Raw genomic sequence first — 20,576 nt, forward strand, 5'->3', positions numbered from 1 at the left:
GGCCAGTTGCCAGCGCATGGAGGGGTCAGTCATCAATTGCCAAACCGTGGCTGTCTCCAGGGAAGCCAAGGATCGCTGCTCTTCCTGCATCTCCTCAATTTCTGCCAGAATGCTCACGTTGCATTTATTCCTGAAACACATCAGGGCTGGGGTGGTGGTTGGGGGTGGGGGGGTGGGGTGGTGGGCAATGGAGGAGGAATCACATGGCCTTACAATTTCTCAGTTGACTCAGTGGACCTTTGAGCCATTATTACCCCTGATCTTTCGCAGCACCGATGAGAATGGATCGGAATCCATAGGCAGTTCCCAATTGTGGTCAAATTTTTATACAGCTGCAATCAGACAGGTATTTGGGAATCGCCCCGTCTTCTGATAACAGGGTGATGTGATCACTCCAGCTCCAAATTCACCCCACCCCCTCCTTCACCGCCCACTCTCTCACATCTCCTCCTCCATCCCCTTCTCTCATCAGTTCCAGACCTTCTACTGTGGCTGTGTAGTCCTCCTTCTGAATCATTAGGTATCTGGGGCTCTCTGGGAACCAGGGCAGCAGGAGCAGTTCCATCAGGGCTGGGAGCACAACTAGAGAGAGCAGCAGAGGCCACTCCTGCTCCTGTAATCAGACAGATACGCAGGTTAAAGTGAGGGAGGTAGAAGGGGGGGGGAAAGGGGGAAAAAGAGAGATATGTCATCTGTGACGATCAGCACTGCTCCCGACGCAGGTATGTACGCAACTCTGACAACCTCACATTTACCAACATTGTGTTTCATCTACCAGAACCTTGCCCACTCATTTAACCTATCTATATCTCTCTCCAAACTCTCTGTATCCTCTGCACAATTTTCTTTTCCACTCAATTTAGTGTCATCAGCAAACTTCTTAAAAAAAATTTATTTAAGTTTTAAAAAAAATACAAAATATAGGACTCAATATAATAACAATAATACATTGAATATAAAATCATAGAAAAACATTCATAAGATCCAAAAAAAGGAGAGTCCCTCTTCTCCCAGTGCCCCACCCCAGATTCGAAAGAAAAGGGGACATCCCCAAATTCTATCCAAAAGGGTCTTAATTTTGTGCATAACCAGGTGGAATGTAAAAGCTACAAACATCTACATTACCCCTAAAACATTTAACAGAAAATTCTGGTTTATTTTTATGTATCTTTTGAGGTGTGAGATGGAATTGGTGCAGAAAATTATAATGAATCAGTCGATATCTAGTATTAATTAAGGTAGTCATACTATCTACACATAGATCTGACCAGCATTGTGGATCGATTTCAATGCCTTTGATCTTGGATCAGAGAATATATATTAGAGATAAATTGCATTCCCCTTTTGGATTTGAATTTCCATGTTTGAGCACTTGGTAGGACCATTAATGGTCCCCACTTTTCCCTCAAAAAAGATCACAATTGGAGACAGCAGAAGAATGTGTTGTTGGGTAAATTATATTTATTTTCAAGTCCCTCAAAAGACATAATTTGCCTCTGTTGATCATAATAATCTTCAATGCACTTGATAAATCACAATAATCATAAAAATCATAATATCATAAAATCATAAAAATCATAATCATAAAATCATAAAAATCACAATCATAAAATCAAAAATCACAATCATAAAATCAAAAATCACAATCATAAAATCAAAAATCACAATCATAAAATCAAAAATCACAATCATAAAATCATAAAAATCATACTAATCTTTAATGCACCTGATACTAGGTCACCAAAATTCTATTATCCAAAGTCATGGGTATTAAACTCCTTTGAGATAGAGGCATCTTTGAGGATAATCCCTCTTTTAATTCCACAAATTGTTTAATTTTATCCCAAATATAAATTACGTGTTTACATAATATGTTATTTGTTTCCTTTTAATTTAAAATTCCATTTATAAATAAATTCTTCTGCCATCTCCTCTCCTACCATGTGCAACCCAATTATAGGACAGGAAGGAATCACCTTATTAAAAAAAAAATCAGCCACAAAACAAATTTGTCCAGCTAAATAATATTTTTTTAAAAAATACAGTAATGTTAACCCTCCCAATTTATAATCCCAGGTCAATTTATCCATGGAAATTATAGAAACTTTACCTGACCAAAGGAATGAATGAATATGTCCATTAAGAATTAAAAAAAATTCTTTAGGTAAGGATTGAAAAAAAGTATTGAAGTCTAAGCATTATCTTCATTTTTATACAATTTACTCTTCCCAATAATGTGATGGGCAGGTTTACCCACCTATGCAGGTCCTCCTCAGTTTTCTGCAACAAGGGGAGACAATTAAGCTTATATAGATCATTCAAATTACTATTACATTTAATCCCCAAATATTTCATATTGGATTTGGCCCAATAAACTGACTGCCATATTGATATTGGGTATAGTCTCCTTTGCCTAAAGGTAAAATCTCACTCTTGTCCCAGTTTATTTTATATCTGGAGACTTTCCCATAATTATCCAGTATGCTCTCAAGTCAAGGCTGGGTCAGTCAAATATATTAATATATCATCAGCAAATAAATTTATTTTATATTCTTCCTGGTCCAGTTTAAACCCCTTTATGTCTAGATCCCATCTGACAGCTTCAGCCAATGGCTCTATTGCCATAACAAATAGTGATTGAGATAGTGGACAACCTTTTCTACTTGATCTATAATTAGTAATTATTTTTACCCTTTGACTGATATAAACTGCTCTTACCCAGTTAATAAATATTTGGCATAAACCAAATTTTTCCATTGTTTTAAAAAATCCCATTCAAGCCTATCAAAAGCCCTTTCAGCATCCATAGCCACTGCTATGCATGTGCTCATCTTTGTTTTGGCTAAATGTAATATAGTAAATAATTTGCCAATATTATCTGATGACTGTCTATTTTTAATAAATGTCGTTTGTTGACCTCACCAAAGCCTTCGACACCGTGAGCAGGAAAGGGCTTTGGCAAATACTAGAGCGCATCGGATGTCCCCCAAAGTTCCTCAACATGATTATCCAACTGCACGAAAACCAACAAGGTCGGGTCAGATACAGCAATGAGCTCTCTGAACCCTTCTCCATTAACAATGGCGTGAAGCAAGGCTGTGTTCTCGCACCAACCCTCTTCTCAATCTTCTTCAGCATGATGCTGAACCAAGCCATGAAAGACCTCAACAATGAAGACGCTGTTTACATCCGGTACCGCACGGATGGCAGTCTCTTCAATCTGAGGCGCCTGCAAGCTCACACCAAGACACAAGAGAAACTTGTCCGTGAACTACTCTTTGCAGACGATGCCGCTTTAGTTGCCCATTCAGAGCCAGCTCTTCAGCGCTTGATGTCCTGCTTTGTGGAAACTGCCAAAGTGTTTGGCCTGGAAGTCAGCCTGAAGAAAACTGAGGTCCTCCATCAGCCAGCTCCCCACCATGACTACCAGCCCCCCCACATCTCCATCGGGCACACGAAACTCAAAACGGTCAACCAGTTTACCTATCTCGGCTGCACCATTTCATCAGATGCAAGGATCGACAATGAGATAGACAACAGACTCGCCAAGGCAAATAGCGCCTTTGGAAGACTACACAAAAGAGTCTGGAAAAACAACCAACTGAAAAACCTCACAAAGATAAGCGTATACAGAGCCGTTGTCATACCCACACTCCTGTTCGGCTCCGAATCATGGGTCCTCTACCGGCATCACCTACGGCTCCTAGAATGCTTCCACCAGCGTTGCCTCCGCTCCATCCTCAACATCCATTGGAGCGCTTTCATCCCTAACGTCGAAGTACTCGAGATGGCAGAGGTCGACAGCATCGAGTCCACGCTGCTGAAGATCCAGCTGCGCTGGGTGGGTCACGTCTCCAGAATGGAGGACCATCGCCTTCCCAAGATCGTGTTATATGGCGAGCTCTCCACTGGCCACCGTGACAGAGGTGCAGCAAAAAAAAGGTACAAGGACTGCCTAAAGAAATCTCTTGGTGCCTGCCACATTGACCACCGCCAGTGGGCTGATATCGCCTCAAACCGTGCATCTTGGCGCCTCACAGTTTGGCGGGCAGCAACCTCCTTTGAAGAAGACCGCAGAGCCCACCTCACTGACAAAAGGCAAAGGAGGAAAAACCCAACACCCAACCCCAACCAACCATTTTTCCCCTGCAGCCGCTGCAACCGTGTCTGCCTGTCCCGCATCGGACTTGTCAGCCACAAACGAGCCTGCAGCTGACGTGGACTTTTACCCCCTCCATAAATCTTCGTCCGCGAAGCCAAGCCAAAGAAAGAATCAATTTTTGGCAAATATTGAGCCAATTTGTTAGCTAAAGCTTTCGCTATTATTTTATAATCTGTATTTAAAAGTGATTATCAGTCTATAAGATGCTGGTATTAATGGATCTTTATCTTTTTTCAAAATCAATGTAATAATTGCTGTTGAAAAAGATTCCAGGAAAGTATGGGTCTCCTCAGCCTTTGTCAGTACACTCATAAAAATGGTATTAATTTATCCTTATTATAATCCATCATCTCCCAGCTTAGAGCTTTCTCAATTTCATTCTTAGGAAAAGGAGCATTCAATTTTCCTTGATCTTGATGATTCAACTTTGGAAGCCATAAATTAGACAAGAAATCATCTATTTTGAGCAGATCACCCAATGATTCTGACTTCTAAAGTTCAGGATAAAATTGCTTAAAAATCTCATTGATTTCATCTAGTTTATTCAAAATCTTGTCTTCCCTTGTTTGAATCACATTTATAGTCCTGGAGGTTTGTTCTGCCCCCACTGCCAAGATAATACTTTATGAGCTCTCTCTCATAATTCATAATATTGTTCAGTTCTTAATATCATTTTTTAAAAATTTGTATGTTTGTTTTGTGTTATATTCTAATTTTTGAGTGGTTTCCTGTAATTTTCCTCTATAGATGAAATTTAACATTTTTTTCCAATTTTATTTCTTTTTCCAATTCATTTAATTCTCTTCTATTTTTTTGATACCTTCAACATAACTAATTATTTGAACTCTCATATATACTTTTAATGTATCCCATAAGCAAAGTTAGATACATTACACTGCCCCACTTCCAGATCATTTATGTACATTGTAAACAAAGACTCAGAGATGAGGGGGCGATCGCATAATGAAATATTGAGTTGACTGGGATTATACTGATTGGAGGTTAGAAGGATTGGCGGGGGGGGGGGGGTGGGGGGAGGAGGCAGGAAATCTTTTAGAGATCAGATGGAAGCAGGGAGATTGTTTCCACACAGGTGAGACAAGAACAAGGGAACATAGCTGCAGGATCCTCGACCCTTGACCTTATTCAAGGACCCCTCAATGGAAGGATTACCATGGCTCTGGCCTGTCCTGAGAAGTTTACGGATGTTTCAGTACCTCGGGATGGCCAGCAGAGCATGCTGCCTGATAACTCACCTTTCCCATCACCTCGTGCAGGCCCAGCACCTGGGCAAAAAACACACCCAGACAGATGAAGATAGTCGGGATTAAGCCCAGGAATCCACGTAGGTTGAAGGGGGCAATTTCTCCCAGGTACATTGGGACAATACTAAGAGAGAGTCCTGCAGACAGAGAGGGGTCATTAGGTTCCAACAGGAGCTGGTGTGCCTGTGTCAGTGATTGTTGGCTTTCTGGCCTCCACCCTGCACATCACCCTGCCTGTCTTTTACCTGGCTCTTCTTTGGGACTGGGGTGGGGCCCGCCGGCTCCACGCTGGGACTGGGCCTGCTTGCTTCACGTTCTGACTGAGCTGGACCAGGGCCGGTCGGCTCTGTGCTGGCATTGGGCTGGACCAGGGCCTGCCAGCTCTGCATTAGGATTGGGATGGGTGCCTCTGACTTCAGGCTGGGACTGGGCCAGACCAGAGCCTGCCGGCTCTGCGCTGGGACTTGATCTGCCGGCTCCACGCTGGGACCGGGCTGGGGCTGCCAGCTCTAAGCTGGGACAGTGCTGAGTGGCTGCTGTTCTGCCCCATGTTTCTTTCTCCCTGCCACACTCTTCTTTCTCTCCCCCCTCCCTTCTCCTGATATTCCCTCCTCACCCCTTGCCCTCTCCTACCCACCGGGAGGGCTGGATCCTGTGGATGATGTGGACTCCCCACTTACCTGAGTGGATCCCGATGGCAAAGCGGCCCAGTATCACCATCTCAGGCGAGTGCAGCATCCTGCTGAGTCCCATCAGGAGTCCAGCGAGGAACACGAGGAGTGTGCTGTACACCAGTGTGCTCTTCCTGTCAGCAAGCGGGAGGCACGATCAATGGGGAGGGCAGGGTTGGTGGGGGGGTGGGCAGGTATGGGGGCATGGACATAGTGTCACTGGGCCTCAGGCACAGAGGGCAGGCAAGGGCAGGGTGGACAGTGACCAGGCAAGGGTGGGATGGTTGGCACTGTCGGGAACAAGCATGGACAGGCAAAGACAGGGTCAGGCACGGACACTCTGGGGGGCACTCCCAATCTCCCCAACAACGCATACATGCCAGCCCCTCTCCTATAGACACGCACACGTTAGCCCCCCGCACAGCACAGACATGTACACATTAGCAGCCCCCCACAGACACGTACAAGTTAGCACCCCTATACAGACATGTACACATTAACCCGTCTCCTCCCACAGACACTTACACATTAGCACCCTCACGCACAAAAATGTACGCATAGTCCCATCTCCCCCCCCACAGACACGTACATGTTAGCCCCCCGACAAACATACAACGTTAGCCCCCTGACAGATACTTACACGTTAGCCCACCCACAGACACATAATGTTAGCCCCCCAGACACGTGACATTAGTCCCCCACACAGACAGTACACGTTAGCCCCCCAGACACGTAAACTTTAGTCCATCTTCCCCCCACAGAAACGTACACGTTAGCCCATCTCCCCCCCACAGACACGTACACATTAGCCCCCCCCATCCACAGCCACGTAACGTTAGCGCCCCCCCACAGGCAGTACACGTTAGCCCCCCCAGACATGTAAACGTTAGCCCATCTAACCCCCACAGAAATGTACATGTTAGCCACCTCCCCCTCCCCACACAGACACGTTAGCCCCTCCCCCTCCCCACATAGACACGTTAGCCCGTCTCTCCATGACTGGAGTGATCCACACAGAGAAACCCTCCCCTTCCTCACTCACTCTGAGTCAGGGACCTTATACCCTCACAACCCGAGGGCAGAATTTGCACCATGACCCTGAGGCAACACGACCTTCTGGGGCAATCCTGTGTCTTGAGGGCAGCAGTGGGGGGAAAAGGAACTGCCAAATTCACTGGTTGGATCCCTTCAGAAAGGGCATTGGAAACAGTCTACCTCGACAAGCCAACAGTTGAAATGTTACAGGGATAAAGATCATGAGTTTATTGTTATAACCATTGCCAAGGGGCTGCACAATTACCGTAGTATGCTGTTACAGTGCCAGGGGCCTGGCATTGTAGCCGATGCTGTCTGTAAGGAGTTTGTATGTTCATCCCATGTCTGTGTGGGTATCCTCTGGGCACTCTGGTTTCCTCCCACCCATCTCCAATGGTTGTAGATTAATTGGGTGTAATTAGGCTATATAGGCCTTATTGGCCAGAATACACTGCTACTGAGCTGTAAATAAAAAGAATTGGACAATCGTTGTGTGGATGGCCAGAGGCTTTTCCCCAGGGCTAAAATTTCTAACACCAGGGCAACAAGTACCAGGAGGAGGCGGTGGGGGGGGGGGGGGTGGGGGGAAGAATGGATGCCAGGGGCAAGTTCTTCACACAGAGAGTGGTGGAGGCAGGGTCAATGGAATTTTTAATGAGATTATTAGATAGGTACATGGAACCGAGAAAAATGTGGTTTTTAAAATTTAGACATACAGCACGGTATCAGCCCCTTTTGGCCCATGAGTCTGTGCCACCCAATTACACCCAATTAACCTACAACCCCTGGTACATTTTGAACGGTGGGAGCACCCGGGGAAAACCCACGCAGACACGGGGAGAATATACAAACTCCTTACAGACAGCACCAAGGTCCCAATCGCTGGCGTTGTGTTAACCGTTACACTAACTGTGCCTTTTGAAGAAGGGAAATTCTGGGCAGTTGTTCAAGTAGGTTATTAGGTCAACACATTATTGTGGGCCAAAGGGCCTGTACTGTGCTGTAGATTTCTATTTTCTGCATGCATATGCACTGAAATTCTTCCCTGTGGCAGTCGAACAGACACTTGTAAAGAAAAGTTATATGTTTTAATTGAATTAAAAATGGCAATAAATGCATAAGAAGATAGTGAATAAGTATTTAGTTATTTTCATGCAAAAAAAAATTACTTGTAGCAGTACAGATGATCCTTTTGTGGTGTCGGAGTAGCCCCTGATCAGTGTAACAGGGGGAGGTTCAACAGCATGAAAAGGCTGTTGGGTAAAAAGTGTTCTTGAACCTCGAGGTACTGGTCTTCAGGCTTCTGTACCCTTTGCCCAAAGGGAGCAGTGAGAAGAGGTTGTAACCAAGGTAATGGGGGTGGGGTGGGGTGGGGGGTCCTTTCAATAGATAATATTACAGAGTCAGTGCTTCAGGAGAGGGGGAAGAGTGATGCGTCTTGTAAAACACAAGAAGGGATTAAGTGTGAAGGGAGAAGGCCATTCCACTTCCTCCAGCCCCTGAGGAGTGAGTGGGGTATCCTCGCACTACTTGGAGATGAGGAAGCTATCTTATAAGGAGGTACAGAAACATCAAAATCTGAACTCCCAGGCTTGGAAATAATCTTCTTCCCACAGGCTGTGAGACTGATGAATGGTATCCTGTAACTAACTGCTATTATGCAGTCAGATGATAATAAAGTTGAATTTGAGAAGTTGAGTAAACTGGGATTATACTGATTGGATAAAGGAGGGGGATAGGGAGTGAGTGGGGAGATTATAGAGGCATAAAATTATGCAAGGGATACAGTAGATAAGATAGAAGCAGGGAAGCTGTTTCCACTGGCAGGTGAGACTAGAAGACACAGCCACAAGATTTGGGAGTAGATTTAGTACAGAGATGAGGAGGAATGGCTTCTCCAAGAGAGTGGTGGATCCATGCAATTCTCTGCCCAAGGAAACAATAGAAACGGAATCATTGAATGTATTAAAGACACAGATAAAGCTTTGAACAATAATGGATTTAAATGTTATGGGGATCAGGTGGGTAGGTGGAGTCGAGTCCACGCCCAAATCAGCCGTGATCTCATTGAATGATAGAGCAGGTTCGACGGGCCGAATGGTTGACTCCTGCTCCTATTCTTGTACTTATGTAATCCATCCTCCCTGGCCTTTATTTAGCTTCAACTTAACAATACATGATCAAACTCCTCACAGATAGAGTATTTTGACAGGGTCAGAGGATGTGATACAATGCCAGGTGAACAAAAATATTTGGTCAATAGCACAAGCTTCAGGAAGCTCCTGAAAGGAGATAGGAGAGAGTTAGGGAGGGATTCCTGTTCCTGAAGGCTCTGCTAACAGTCGAGGAGTGAGCAAATCAAGGGACGAACAACAGGCTGGAAATGGAGCATCGTGGGATGGGGGTAGACAAAACCAGGGACAGATTTAAAGCAAGGATGGGTATTCAGAAACAGAGGAATCCAAGACCAAGAATGTTGTCAATCAGGGTGGAGGGCAGAATTAGAGAACAAGGCAGAGGGGAGTCGGGGGTGGGGACTGAGAGGAACACACCAGGATGAGGCAATGGGGTGAGGGTTTCAACAGCTAAAGAGCACAGGTACTTACTGACCGAACCTAGACACCAAGAGACCAACTAGCAGGGCACCAACCATGCCCCCAACTGCGAAGACAGAGATGGTCACCGAATACAGCAGCACCAGGTCCCGGTGCGTCAAGGACTGGTTGTAACGCTCCACCATGCTGTGGTTGTAGAAATCTTTGATATACTGCAAAGAAAGAGTGCAAACATTTTTGCAGAGGGAAGATAGGCCCGGGGGGGGGGATGCCAGACCACCACAGAGAGATGCAAGAGGCGAAGATTGACAAAGGGTAATACTCACAATGGATGGGTTGATGGAGGTGGTTGGGGGGGGGGGGTGGGGAGTTGGGACTGATGAAGGGGCCAGTGAAGATGTGGGGGTGAGCTGGGACTGACAGAGGGGCCAAGGGAGACGTGGGAGTGAGCTGGGACTGTTGGAGGGGCTGGGGAAGACAAGGGGGGTGAGCTGGAACTGATGGAGGGGCCAGGGAAGATGTGGGGGGGGGGGGTGAGCTGGAACTGATGGAGGGATCGGGGGAGACATGGAGATGAGCCGGGACTGACAGAGTGACAGGGGTGGGGTTGGGGTAGTGCAGCCCCACCAAATTACCTGAGCCGGGGAGTTGACCACTGCCAGATTGTACCCGTATAGCATGGAGGAGCCACAGGAGGTGAGCAAAGCAGCTGCGAGGAGTGGCCACGTCAGGTGCTGTGGGGAAGAGCACAGGGATGGTCACAGGGCAACACTGGACCCATGGAATGTCCTGGAATGATCCATCATCATGCTCACTCATCCACTGTATGAACAAATGTTGGGGGAGGGGAGGGGTAAGGGGGTGTTGCAGTATCTGGGGAACTCAGTGGGGAGGGGGTGTAATCATTGAACGAAGGGATCCAGGAACAAATATTCCGAGTGGTCAAGGTAATAGAATGACTCCAGTCCAGCGCCTTTCGACATTTTGTCAATACTATGATTAAAGACTCAAGCCCGAAACGTTGGTGATGTATCTTAACCTTTGCTATATAAAGTACGCTGTTTGACCTGCTAGGTTTCTCCAGCATTGTGTTTTTAACCACAGATATTAGATGTTGCTGCTTGCAGATGCCAAAGCTTTGCATGATACCAGTGTGATTCCGATCAACAGGCAGATATTGTTCCTTGAGTTAAATGTCCTCTTTCTTTTCGCTTGAATGATGTTCCACCTGCAGGCTTGTAATGAGTTTCTGGAGGCGGGGCGGTGGGGGGGGGGGGGTGAAACTGAAGGTGGGGGAGAGGGAGTTATGTACATCTCATAAAGGATGGAGGGAGATGGAGATAGAAGAGAAGGCACCAGATGTGTCACTCCATCATCGTCCCACTGCAGATGTTTAAGTAAACGATCAGCGACTGCCAGATCCAAGGCTCTACCCCATTTGCTGAGTCTTGTGATTACAGGAGAAGCATTCCTGCCGGAGGTCGAGATGAAACTTCAAAGTATTAATCAGAGTTTCAGCGATTTCCGCATCTCCTTTCTGAAGGGATTCTAGGGTGTAAGGCATCTGGCCCAGACTCCCCGTAGTCATTTAGTGTTTGCAGTTTCTTGTGTGACAGATGCTATATTGACCTACACATATGTTATCAGATTCCACAACCTGACTTGATGTGATAAATTCACTTACCACATCTGCCATTCTTCATTCCTCCTCATTCCTACACAATTCTAATTCTTAAAGGACCAATCGAGTCTTTAACAATCTGCAAATTGGGTTCATTGCGAGAGCTCTTGATCTGCAATTTGCTTTTACAAAGAAAACTATTCAGAAATCTTGGAAATGGAAAGAGCCATGACTGGGAGCGAGGCACAGAGGTCTCTGTGTTGTATGCTGGAGCTGGTACATCCTGAAGAGTCAATGACTGGGCACTCATTGATGTCCATCCATCCATGCTGAGTATTTTTGCCTTTAACAATGAGTGAATGATGGGACAGTGTGGAGCATGTGCCATTCTGTACTTAAACCATCCTCTTCTGACCCCGGGAGTGTGTGGAGGGAGCTTCACTCTGTGTCTGACCCTGGGATTGTATGATGGGTTGGTGTGGAGGGACCTTCATTCTGTGTCTGACCCTGAGAGTGTGTGATGGGATGGTGCAGAGGAAGAGATTATTCAATTCAAGGAACAGGTGTGAGAAAGGCAGGATAATGGATAGATTTGAGAGGGACAGGCTGAGAAGGTAGAGTTGAAAGAGGGGTAATTGTTAAAAGACAAAAGTCAAGGGGAGCCGAGGTTAAGTGGATGAAGGATCAGGGAACAGAGAAAGGAGGGGATAACAACAAAGAGTAATGGAAGGACTGGATGGTGTGTGGAGCTGAGGCTATGGGTTGGGTCTGGCCAAGTGTGGCTCAGTGTGTCCACACCATCAGCATTAGCCATGGATCTCAATAGCTGTTTCCGCTAAACTGCCTGGAAGATGCATTGAACAAACACCTGCCCTTCTTTCGTCAAGGTATGATCAAGAACCCCAACCTCTCCATAGATGCTGCCTCACTTGCTGAATCCCTCCAACTTCTTTTTATTCATTCAAGGTACTGACCACTCAAGGTGCAAGATGCTCCCCTTACCTGCAATGAACTAAGACCATAAAACATAGGAGCAGAAATAGGCCATTTGGCCCATTGAATCTGCCCCACCATTCAATCATGAGCTGATCCATTTTCCCACTCAGCCCCACTGCCTGGCCTTCTCCCCATAGCCTTTGATGCCCCAGCTAATCAAGAACCAATGAATCTCCCCCTTAAATACTCCCAATGACCTGGCCTCCACAAACACCTGTGGCATCAAATCCCACAGATTCACCACCCCTTGGCTGAAGAAATTCCTCCGCATCTCTGTTCTAAGTGGACACCCTTCAATCCTGAAGTTATGCCATCTTGTCCTAGAATCTCTCACCATGGAAAACAACCTTTCTGCATCTACTCTGTCCATGCCTTTCAACACTCAAAATTTTCATTGAGATCCCCTCCAGTCTCCTAAATTCCAAAAAGTACAGGCTAAGAACATCAAACATTCTTCATATGATGACCCTTTCATTCCCAGAATCATCTTTGTGAACCTCTTCTCAACCCTCTCTTTTCTTAAATGAGGAGCCCAAAACTGCCCACAATGCTCCAAGTGAGGTCTCACCAAACAAGGTTTGGTGAGATATGTAGTTTGGCTATTGGTTTTCCTTTCTATCAGTGAGTGGGCTTCCCGATATAAAGAGGTATATTACACTTTACAGTAATAAAAATATCACTGGGATATCACACAGAAATTCAGAATTGACCTCCTTTCTGCTTTATCACATCTCATTTCAAAGTAGCTGAACAGTATTTTGGAATAATTCAAAAAAATAATCTGCTGGAGAAACTCAGCAGGTCGAGCAGCATCTGTGAGAGTAAATGAATGGTCGTTGTCTCAGGCTGGAACCCTCCAGTGGGGCTGAGAGTACAGAGGGGAGATGGCTAGTGTAATGAGGACTGGCTGGGAGAGGTTAGATAAGGGAGAGTGGGGGATTGATAAATCAGGGAGGGTGTGAAGGATGATGGACAATTGATTGCCAGGTGTCAGACAGCGGGAGAGAAAAAGGCAATAAGTGAGGGAAGGTGAGTTGTCAGAGGGAGGGTGGGATGGTGCAATGGGACGGTAGATGGATCCAGTGGGTGAGAGGAGGGATCCAGTGGGTGGGCGGGGGCGGTGGATCCAGTGGGTGGGCGGGGGCGGTGGATCCAGTGGGTGGGCGGGGGCGGTGGATCCAGTGGGTGGGCGGGGGCGGTGGATCCAGTGGGTGGACGGGGGCGGTGGATCCAGTGGGTGGACGGGGGCGATGGATCCAGTGGGTGGACGGGGGCGATGGATCCAGTGGGTGGACGGGGGCGATGGATCCAGTGGGTGGACGGGGGCGATGGATCCAGTGGGTGGACGGGGGCGATGGATCCAGTGGGTGGACGGGGGCGATGGATCCAGTGGGTGGACGGGGGCGATGGATCCAGTGGGTGGACGGGGGCGATGGATCCAGTGGGTGGACGGGGGCGATGGATCCAGTGGGTGGACGGGGGCGATGGATCCAGTGGGTGGACGGGGGCGATGGATCCAGTGGGTGGACGGGGGCGATGGATCCAGTGGGTGGACGGGGGCGATGGATCCAGTGGGTGGACGGGGGCGATGGATCCAGTGGGTGGACGGGGGCGATGGATCCAGTGGGTGGACGGGGGCGATGGATCCAGTGGGTGGACGGGGGCGATGGATCCAGTGGGTGGACGGGGGCGATGGATCCAGTGGGTGGACGGGGGCGATGGATCCAGTGGGTGGACGGGGGCGATGGATCCAGTGGGTGGACGGGGGCGATGGATCCAGTGGGTGGACGGGGGCGATGGATCCAGTGGGTGGACGGGGGCGATGGATCCAGTGGGTGGACGGGGGCGATGGATCCAGTGGGTGGACGGGGGCGATGGATCCAGTGGGTGGACGGGGGCGATGGATCCAGTGGGTGGACGGGGGCGATGGATCCAGTGGGTGGACGGGGGCGAATGGATCCAGTGGGTGGACGGGGCGAATGGATCCAGTGGGTGGACGGGGGCGATGGATCCAGTGGGTGGACGGGGGCGATGGATCCAGTGGGTGGACGGGGGCGATGGATCCAGTGGGTGGAAGGGAGGGGGATGGGTCCAGTGGGTGGAAGGGAGGGGGTGGATCCAGTGGGTGGAAGGGAGGGGGATGGGTCCAGTGGGTGGAAGGGAGGGGGTGGATCCAGTGGGTGGAAGGGAGGGGGTGGATCCAGTGGGTGGAAGGGAGGGGGTGGATCCAGTGGGTGGAAGGGAGGGGGTGGATCCAGTGGGTGGAAGGGAGGGGGTGGATCCAGTGGGTGGAAGGGAGGGGGTGGATCCAGTGGGTGGAAGGGAGGGGGATGGATCCAGTGGGTGGAAGGGAGGGTGGATCCAGTGGATTGGAGGGGAGGGGTAAGAATCCAATAAGTGGGAGGAAGGCACCAGAGGGGTAGGGTGATTACAATGGGAAGAAGCCGAGATAAATTTGTGTAGCCAATAGAGGAATCTATCTCCTCTCCCTGCAGTCTTGGAGTTACCATCATGCAGACACTCAGTCAACTGCACTGCCTATACTGGAATGGCCACATCACCAATACTCATCCACAACCCCACATTGGGAATGAGGTGGAATATCCAGTTACCTGGAGAGGTCAGGACCAACAATTCTCAGGATAGAGCAGTATGCTCAATCAGCATCCCATTCCCACTCTGAGCACTCTCCTACTCCCTCACCCATTCCCTCCTCACTACCTCCCTCCTCCAGTCCCTTCCACCCGCCAGCATCGTGGGAGCCCTTTCACTAGGAGGGCTACATCAGTTCAAAGTGGCAGCTCTCCCCTTCTTCTCAGGTCCAGTTAAGGATGGGTAGTAAATGTCAGCCTTATTGTGGCCTGCACATGCTCTAATATTCCATGTTCTAAACCACAGAACATTACAGTACAGAAAACAGGTCCTACAGCCCCTCTAGTCTGTGCCAGACTATTATTCTACCTAGCCCCACAGTCTTGCTCCCAGTCCATAGCCCTCCATACCCCTCCCATCCATGTACCTGTCCAAATTTTTATTAAATGTTAAAGTTGAGCCCATATTTACCACTTCTGCTGGCAGCTTGTTCCACACTCCCATCACACTCTGTGTGAAGGAGTTCCTGCTAAACTTTTCCCCTTTCACCCTTAACCCATGTCCCCTGGTTTGTATTTCACCTATCCTCAGTGGAAAAAGCCTAATTGCATTTACTCTGTCTATAGGCCTCAATTTTGTATACCTCTAACAAATCTCCCCTCATTCCAGGGAATAAAGACCTATCCTGTTTAACTTTTCGCTGTAACTTAGTTCCTCAAGTCCTGGCAACATTCTAGTAAAACATCCCTGCATTTTTTCAATCTTATTGATATCTTTCCTGTAGTTAGGCGACTAAAACTGTGCACAATACTCCAAATTTGGCCTCACCAATATCTTATACTTGAGATATTAATTCCCTTTCTGGTCACATTCAGTGTTTCCACAGGGATGGGAGTCTGAGGGGAATTGGAAAGGTGGGCAAACAGACAATGTTTCCCCCTCCTTATGGGGTCAAAGGCATAGACTCAGAACAAGAGGTTACCCATTTTAGACAGAGATGAGCCACTCAGAGGGTGGTGAAGGAGGATGATCTGAGGAAGAAGCTGGTCAATGGAGCAGAGGGAAAGATCTGATTGAAGGGGAAGGCAGTCACACTGGTTGACTAATGGTCTGCAGCATGGAACTGACCCTTCAACCCAGCTCGTCCATGTCCACAAGTTGTCTACCTGAGCTGATCCCACCTGCCAGCATCTGTCAGAATGTCCCCTGTAATGGATAGGTTCTAGATTAGAAAGAAAATTTAGTTCATTTTAATTTTAACAATACATGGCCCTTCTGGTCCATGAAACCCATGGTATTTAATTACACCCAAATCGGAGCACGTGGGTAAAATCCACGCAAGTCATGGGGAGAACGTAAAAACTCCTTACAGACAGCAGTGGATTTGAACACAGGTCATTGGTGCTGTGATAGTGTTACACTCCCTGTTACACTAAACGTTCTGTCCAAATCAAGGGTTGCAGGGAGAGGCCAGGTGGATGGGATTGATATAATGCAGACCCGATTGACCCGATTCCACTCTCTGGCCTTTCTTGTCTCCACCTCAACCACTTCCTGAGGCAGCTTGTTCCACAGACCAACCACCCACTGCGGGAAGAAGGTGCCTCTTAGGGCCTTTTAAGTCCTTCCCCTCTTACCTTCAACCTCAGCCCTCTAGTTTTAGGCTCCCCTAAGCTGGTAAAAAGACAGCCCCATGATTTTATAAACCCATAGAAGGTCACCCCTTGTCCTCCTACACTCCAGGCACAACATCCCTATGCAGTCTACCCTTGTAACTCAAGTGTTGGTAACAGCAGGTGAAAGGGACTGCTCTCATCCCACCCATAAGGGATTCCCCCCACCAGATTCAGAGGACATTCATTCATTCCGTCCTGTACAACAGGAGCCCATTCGGCCCTTCAAACCTGCTAACTCTGTATTCAGGGGTGGGGGAGCCTGCATCCTGTTTCCTTGCAACCACAGATCCAATGGAAAAGCCACGACTAAAGTTTTCCCTCGTGTGCATGAATTACCTGGCGCTCACTGTTAGACCACAAGGCACAGGAGTGAACCAGAGAACACGACAGCACAGAAAGGGGCCCTTCGGCCCTTCTCGTCCGTCCCGAATCCCACTGACCTGGACCCGGACCTATCCAAATTAAAGTAGAATTAGGTCACTCAGCCCATCAAGTCCGTCCCGCCATTCCACCGAGTCTCTGCTCGCACTTGTTGGAGGCTCGGTTTTCTCTAAATCGGCAGTAAAACCGCAACCGCACTTCATACAAGTATTTTATCAACCGCGAAGTGATTTCGGGCACCTCCTGAATTGCAAAATGTTCCTTAAAGGAAGAAATATTTCTCCCCTGTCATGAACTATACTGGACAAAGTTGTCCAATGTGCAAATACTGTGTAAAGTGTCTAACATGTTAAACATATCAATGCAAATACTTCCAGCAAGTTCTGGGATACTTTCCCTTTGAAAGAACTTGAGGGAATAATTACATGTTGATTTTGTTTTCGGGCAGGCGGCTTACCCCGACGATCTTTCCGTTGGAGTCGGAGAGATAACACTCCTCAACCATTCTCGCAGCCACCGGCTTCGGGCAAGCACATCTGCAACCGAACCTGAAACGGATGCAATCTGCAGGCTGACTGACGGCCACTTCACTCAATGGGAGAAGAGAAGGTGGTGTCACTCAAGCGCCAGCGCCAATAGCGTGGCTGGCTCTGGGTGGGACTGGTAGGTTTGGTTGTGAGCGAGCAAGAACAGAGATGCAGTTCACTGTTGGCAGGTATCACATGAGAAAAATCAACCTGTGAGATCATGACCACATATAGTCTTTAGTGGGAAGAATAGTGCATTAATTCACGAGGATTTTTGTACTTGGACAGACCATTCCGTGGTCTGCAACTACAAATCAACCCCGCAGAGAGGCAATGGCGCGGAGCTTGCAGATGCAGGAATCAGGAGTAAAAAGCGGGAGATAACAGTTTGCAAGATGCTGAAATTCGGAGCAAAAAGCAGGAGGCACGTAGTAGAGCAGTCTGTAGATGCAGGAATCTGAAGCAAACAACAGAAGGCACACAGAGTGGATGGTCTTCCAGCTATTCTGGATATCTGACAGTGTGAGCATCCCCTGGAACAGCCGATAGATCACTCCTCTGACATAGAAAAAAACACCCAAAACGATGGAGAACTCAACAGGTCCTTTATGTAGCAAAGGTAAAGATACATAACCAACGTTTCAGGCTTGATCCCTTCATCAAAGTATGACAAAATGCCTACAGGCATCCAAACAAAAGAGTGAATGGGGGAGGGTGGGGTGGGTTATCGGTGGAGAAAGAAGGGAGGGAACAGCAGCAATAAGTGGGAGATGACTGGGTGGGTATGAGAACTGGAAGGACAGGAAAAGGGGAGGGGAAAGGCCAGCAGGTTTAGTGGAAGACAGTAAAGTCAATGTTAATGCCTTAGAGCTGGAGAGTGCCCAGATGGAAAATAAGGCAGTGGGAAAATGGTGGGGAAGACTCGATGGGCTGAATGGTTTATTTCTGCTCCTATCTCTTATGGTCTTCTCCCCATAACCTTTAACACTTTGACTGATCAAGAACCTATCAACGTCCACTTTAAATCTACCCGATGACTGCCTCCAGAGCTATCTGTGGCAACAAATTCCACAGATGTCCAGTGGATCCCACTGCTATTTCCAAAGTCTGAAAGTTTCCTTCAGTATTCTCAGGAAGATGGGGTCTTCTCGACCAGGACTGTCTGGCCTTGAGTAATCCTCATAGGCCTGATAGTTATACTGGGCATAACCCATGTCAGGCATCAGCTTATTGAACCATTGACATTATCCTTGCCAACTCCTCTCCACCCAGTTGCTGCCTTCCTCCCGCCATTGCTGGCACTCCCACAGAAACCCTGAGCCACTCTGTCTCACAGATCGTCAGCTCTAATCAACAGGAATGCCTTTCGGGAGTGACTGCTGTCAATCCCTCTAATTTTTTGCTCGACTTTTGTATTCCCGCGTGTAACTAGTGAAAATAGTCCAGACAGGATTCTGGGCCAGTTGTTGTCTGACCCCAACAGGCAATCCTGGGTATAACCCCTTCTGTTTCCAGCCACATTCCCAGTCTCTCTCTCTCTTGAACACCCTTCTCTCTCTCTCTTCCACACCCATCTTTCTCTCCCCTTCGCACATCCATCTCTCTCTTGCATGTGTGCCACACACACACACACACACACACACACACACACACACACACACACACACACACACACACACACATTTATTTTTGCTCTCCAACCTTTTTGGACACATTGTGATCCCACGACTGCAAGGAGCTCCATTTGGACTGACTGGCACCCCTCACACTGCTGTGGTCACGAGAGACTGGATGAGCCCCAGATGTGCCTGTGATTCTGAGTCACTGGGGACAGAAGCTGGGAGATGTAGATGCCTTCATCTGTCGCATGTTGACCTTCTTTTGGATATCCTCTCAGAGAAGTCTCCCACCACAAATACTGTATATTCTAGAAATGAAGATAACAGCATATGATTTGATACAATTCAATAATTACTGTGACATTGTTGACTGGAATATTTTGACTCTGGCAAATGGTTCCTTTGAGTGACGTATTTACAGTGTAACTGACAGGAACCCTTTGAATGTTCCAACACCGTGGACACCAAACTTTAAGGGCATTCTTAATTAAATAGAGCATCAAAATACCCCACACTAATGATTACTCCTCAATTACCAGTCTGCCTTGTGTGGTCTTTCAGGATCAGGTTTATTGACATGAACATGTATTAAGAAATTTGTTGTTTTGCAGCAGTATCACAGAGCAAAGTTGCAACAAATTACAGTACAAAAAAATGCAGAAAATAGGGTAAAGTCAGAAAAGACTGAAAGTGGTAGCAGCTCACTGGAGGTTTAATCAAATCAGCTCAGGAGGATCTGAGTGACATCAATGACGTCACAATGTGCCAACATCATTTGGAATGTGTGGGGTTTTAAAAAGGTGCGAGTGACTGGTTAAATGACTTTCACTGAACTTCGACTCTACGACATCTGTTCATTTTCTCGTTCTGCATTTTGCACTGTGACACAGTTGCTACATTGGTGACCCCGACATGCCCAAATGGATTTTGGACCCAACAGGGACAACGCAACGATTTCACTCAACTTGCCCATTTTTTGGACCTTCCAACTGAAGTTGGTTTGGGCAGGTTGAGGTGCAGTTCCACATTCGTAAGATAGAAGTGGATGCTACTAAGTGCTATCATGTGGTAAGCACCCTCGATCTGGACATGGCTGGTCGAGTCATGAATTTCCTTCGGGATCCACCAGCTTTTGGCAAGTACAGGTACACGATCCTTTATCCGGAACCTGTGGGGGATAGTGTGTTCTGAATTTCAGATTTTTCTGGATTTTGGAAAGCCAGACTTAAGCCCACCCAAATTGTGCTGCCGTTCTCCCCACCCTTCACCCACCCGACTCATGCTGCCGTTCACCCCCCTCGCACGCCCGACTTACGCTTCCGGTCTCCCCCCCCCCGCCTGCCCAACTCGCGCTGCCAGTCTCTTGCCCCTACCCGCTCAACTCATGCTGCCGGTTTCTTGACCACCCGAACCACGCTGCTGGTCTTTCCCCCCACCTCGCCTGCCCGAGTTGCACTGCCAGTCTCTCGCCCGAGT

The 20,576-nt window shown here is 47.8% G+C and overlaps 1 protein-coding gene across 1 annotated transcript in view; it reads right to left on the bottom strand.

Annotated features, from left to right (window-relative positions):
• The window catches only part of LOC138743783 (solute carrier family 2, facilitated glucose transporter member 9-like), a 27,495-nt gene extending 10,006 nt beyond the window's left edge, over positions 1-17,489 (bottom strand). Inside the window, exons 1-6 of the mRNA XM_069899387.1 lie at positions 17,412-17,489; positions 9,740-9,900; positions 6,108-6,232; positions 5,419-5,564; positions 481-613; positions 4-146 (exon numbers count right to left, since the gene is read on the bottom strand). Of these exons, the coding sequence (XP_069755488.1) occupies positions 4-146; positions 481-613; positions 5,419-5,564; positions 6,108-6,232; positions 9,740-9,900; positions 17,412-17,459 (756 nt within the window). The 5' untranslated portion in view covers positions 17,460-17,489. The remainder of the gene's footprint in view (positions 1-3; positions 147-480; positions 614-5,418; positions 5,565-6,107; positions 6,233-9,739; positions 9,901-17,411) is intronic.
• Positions 17,490-20,576: the final 3,087 nt, after the last annotated feature.

This window comes from Narcine bancroftii, chromosome 10, assembly GCF_036971445.1.
Source record: "Narcine bancroftii isolate sNarBan1 chromosome 10, sNarBan1.hap1, whole genome shotgun sequence".
NCBI classification, from domain to species: domain Eukaryota; kingdom Metazoa; phylum Chordata; class Chondrichthyes; order Torpediniformes; family Narcinidae; genus Narcine; species Narcine bancroftii.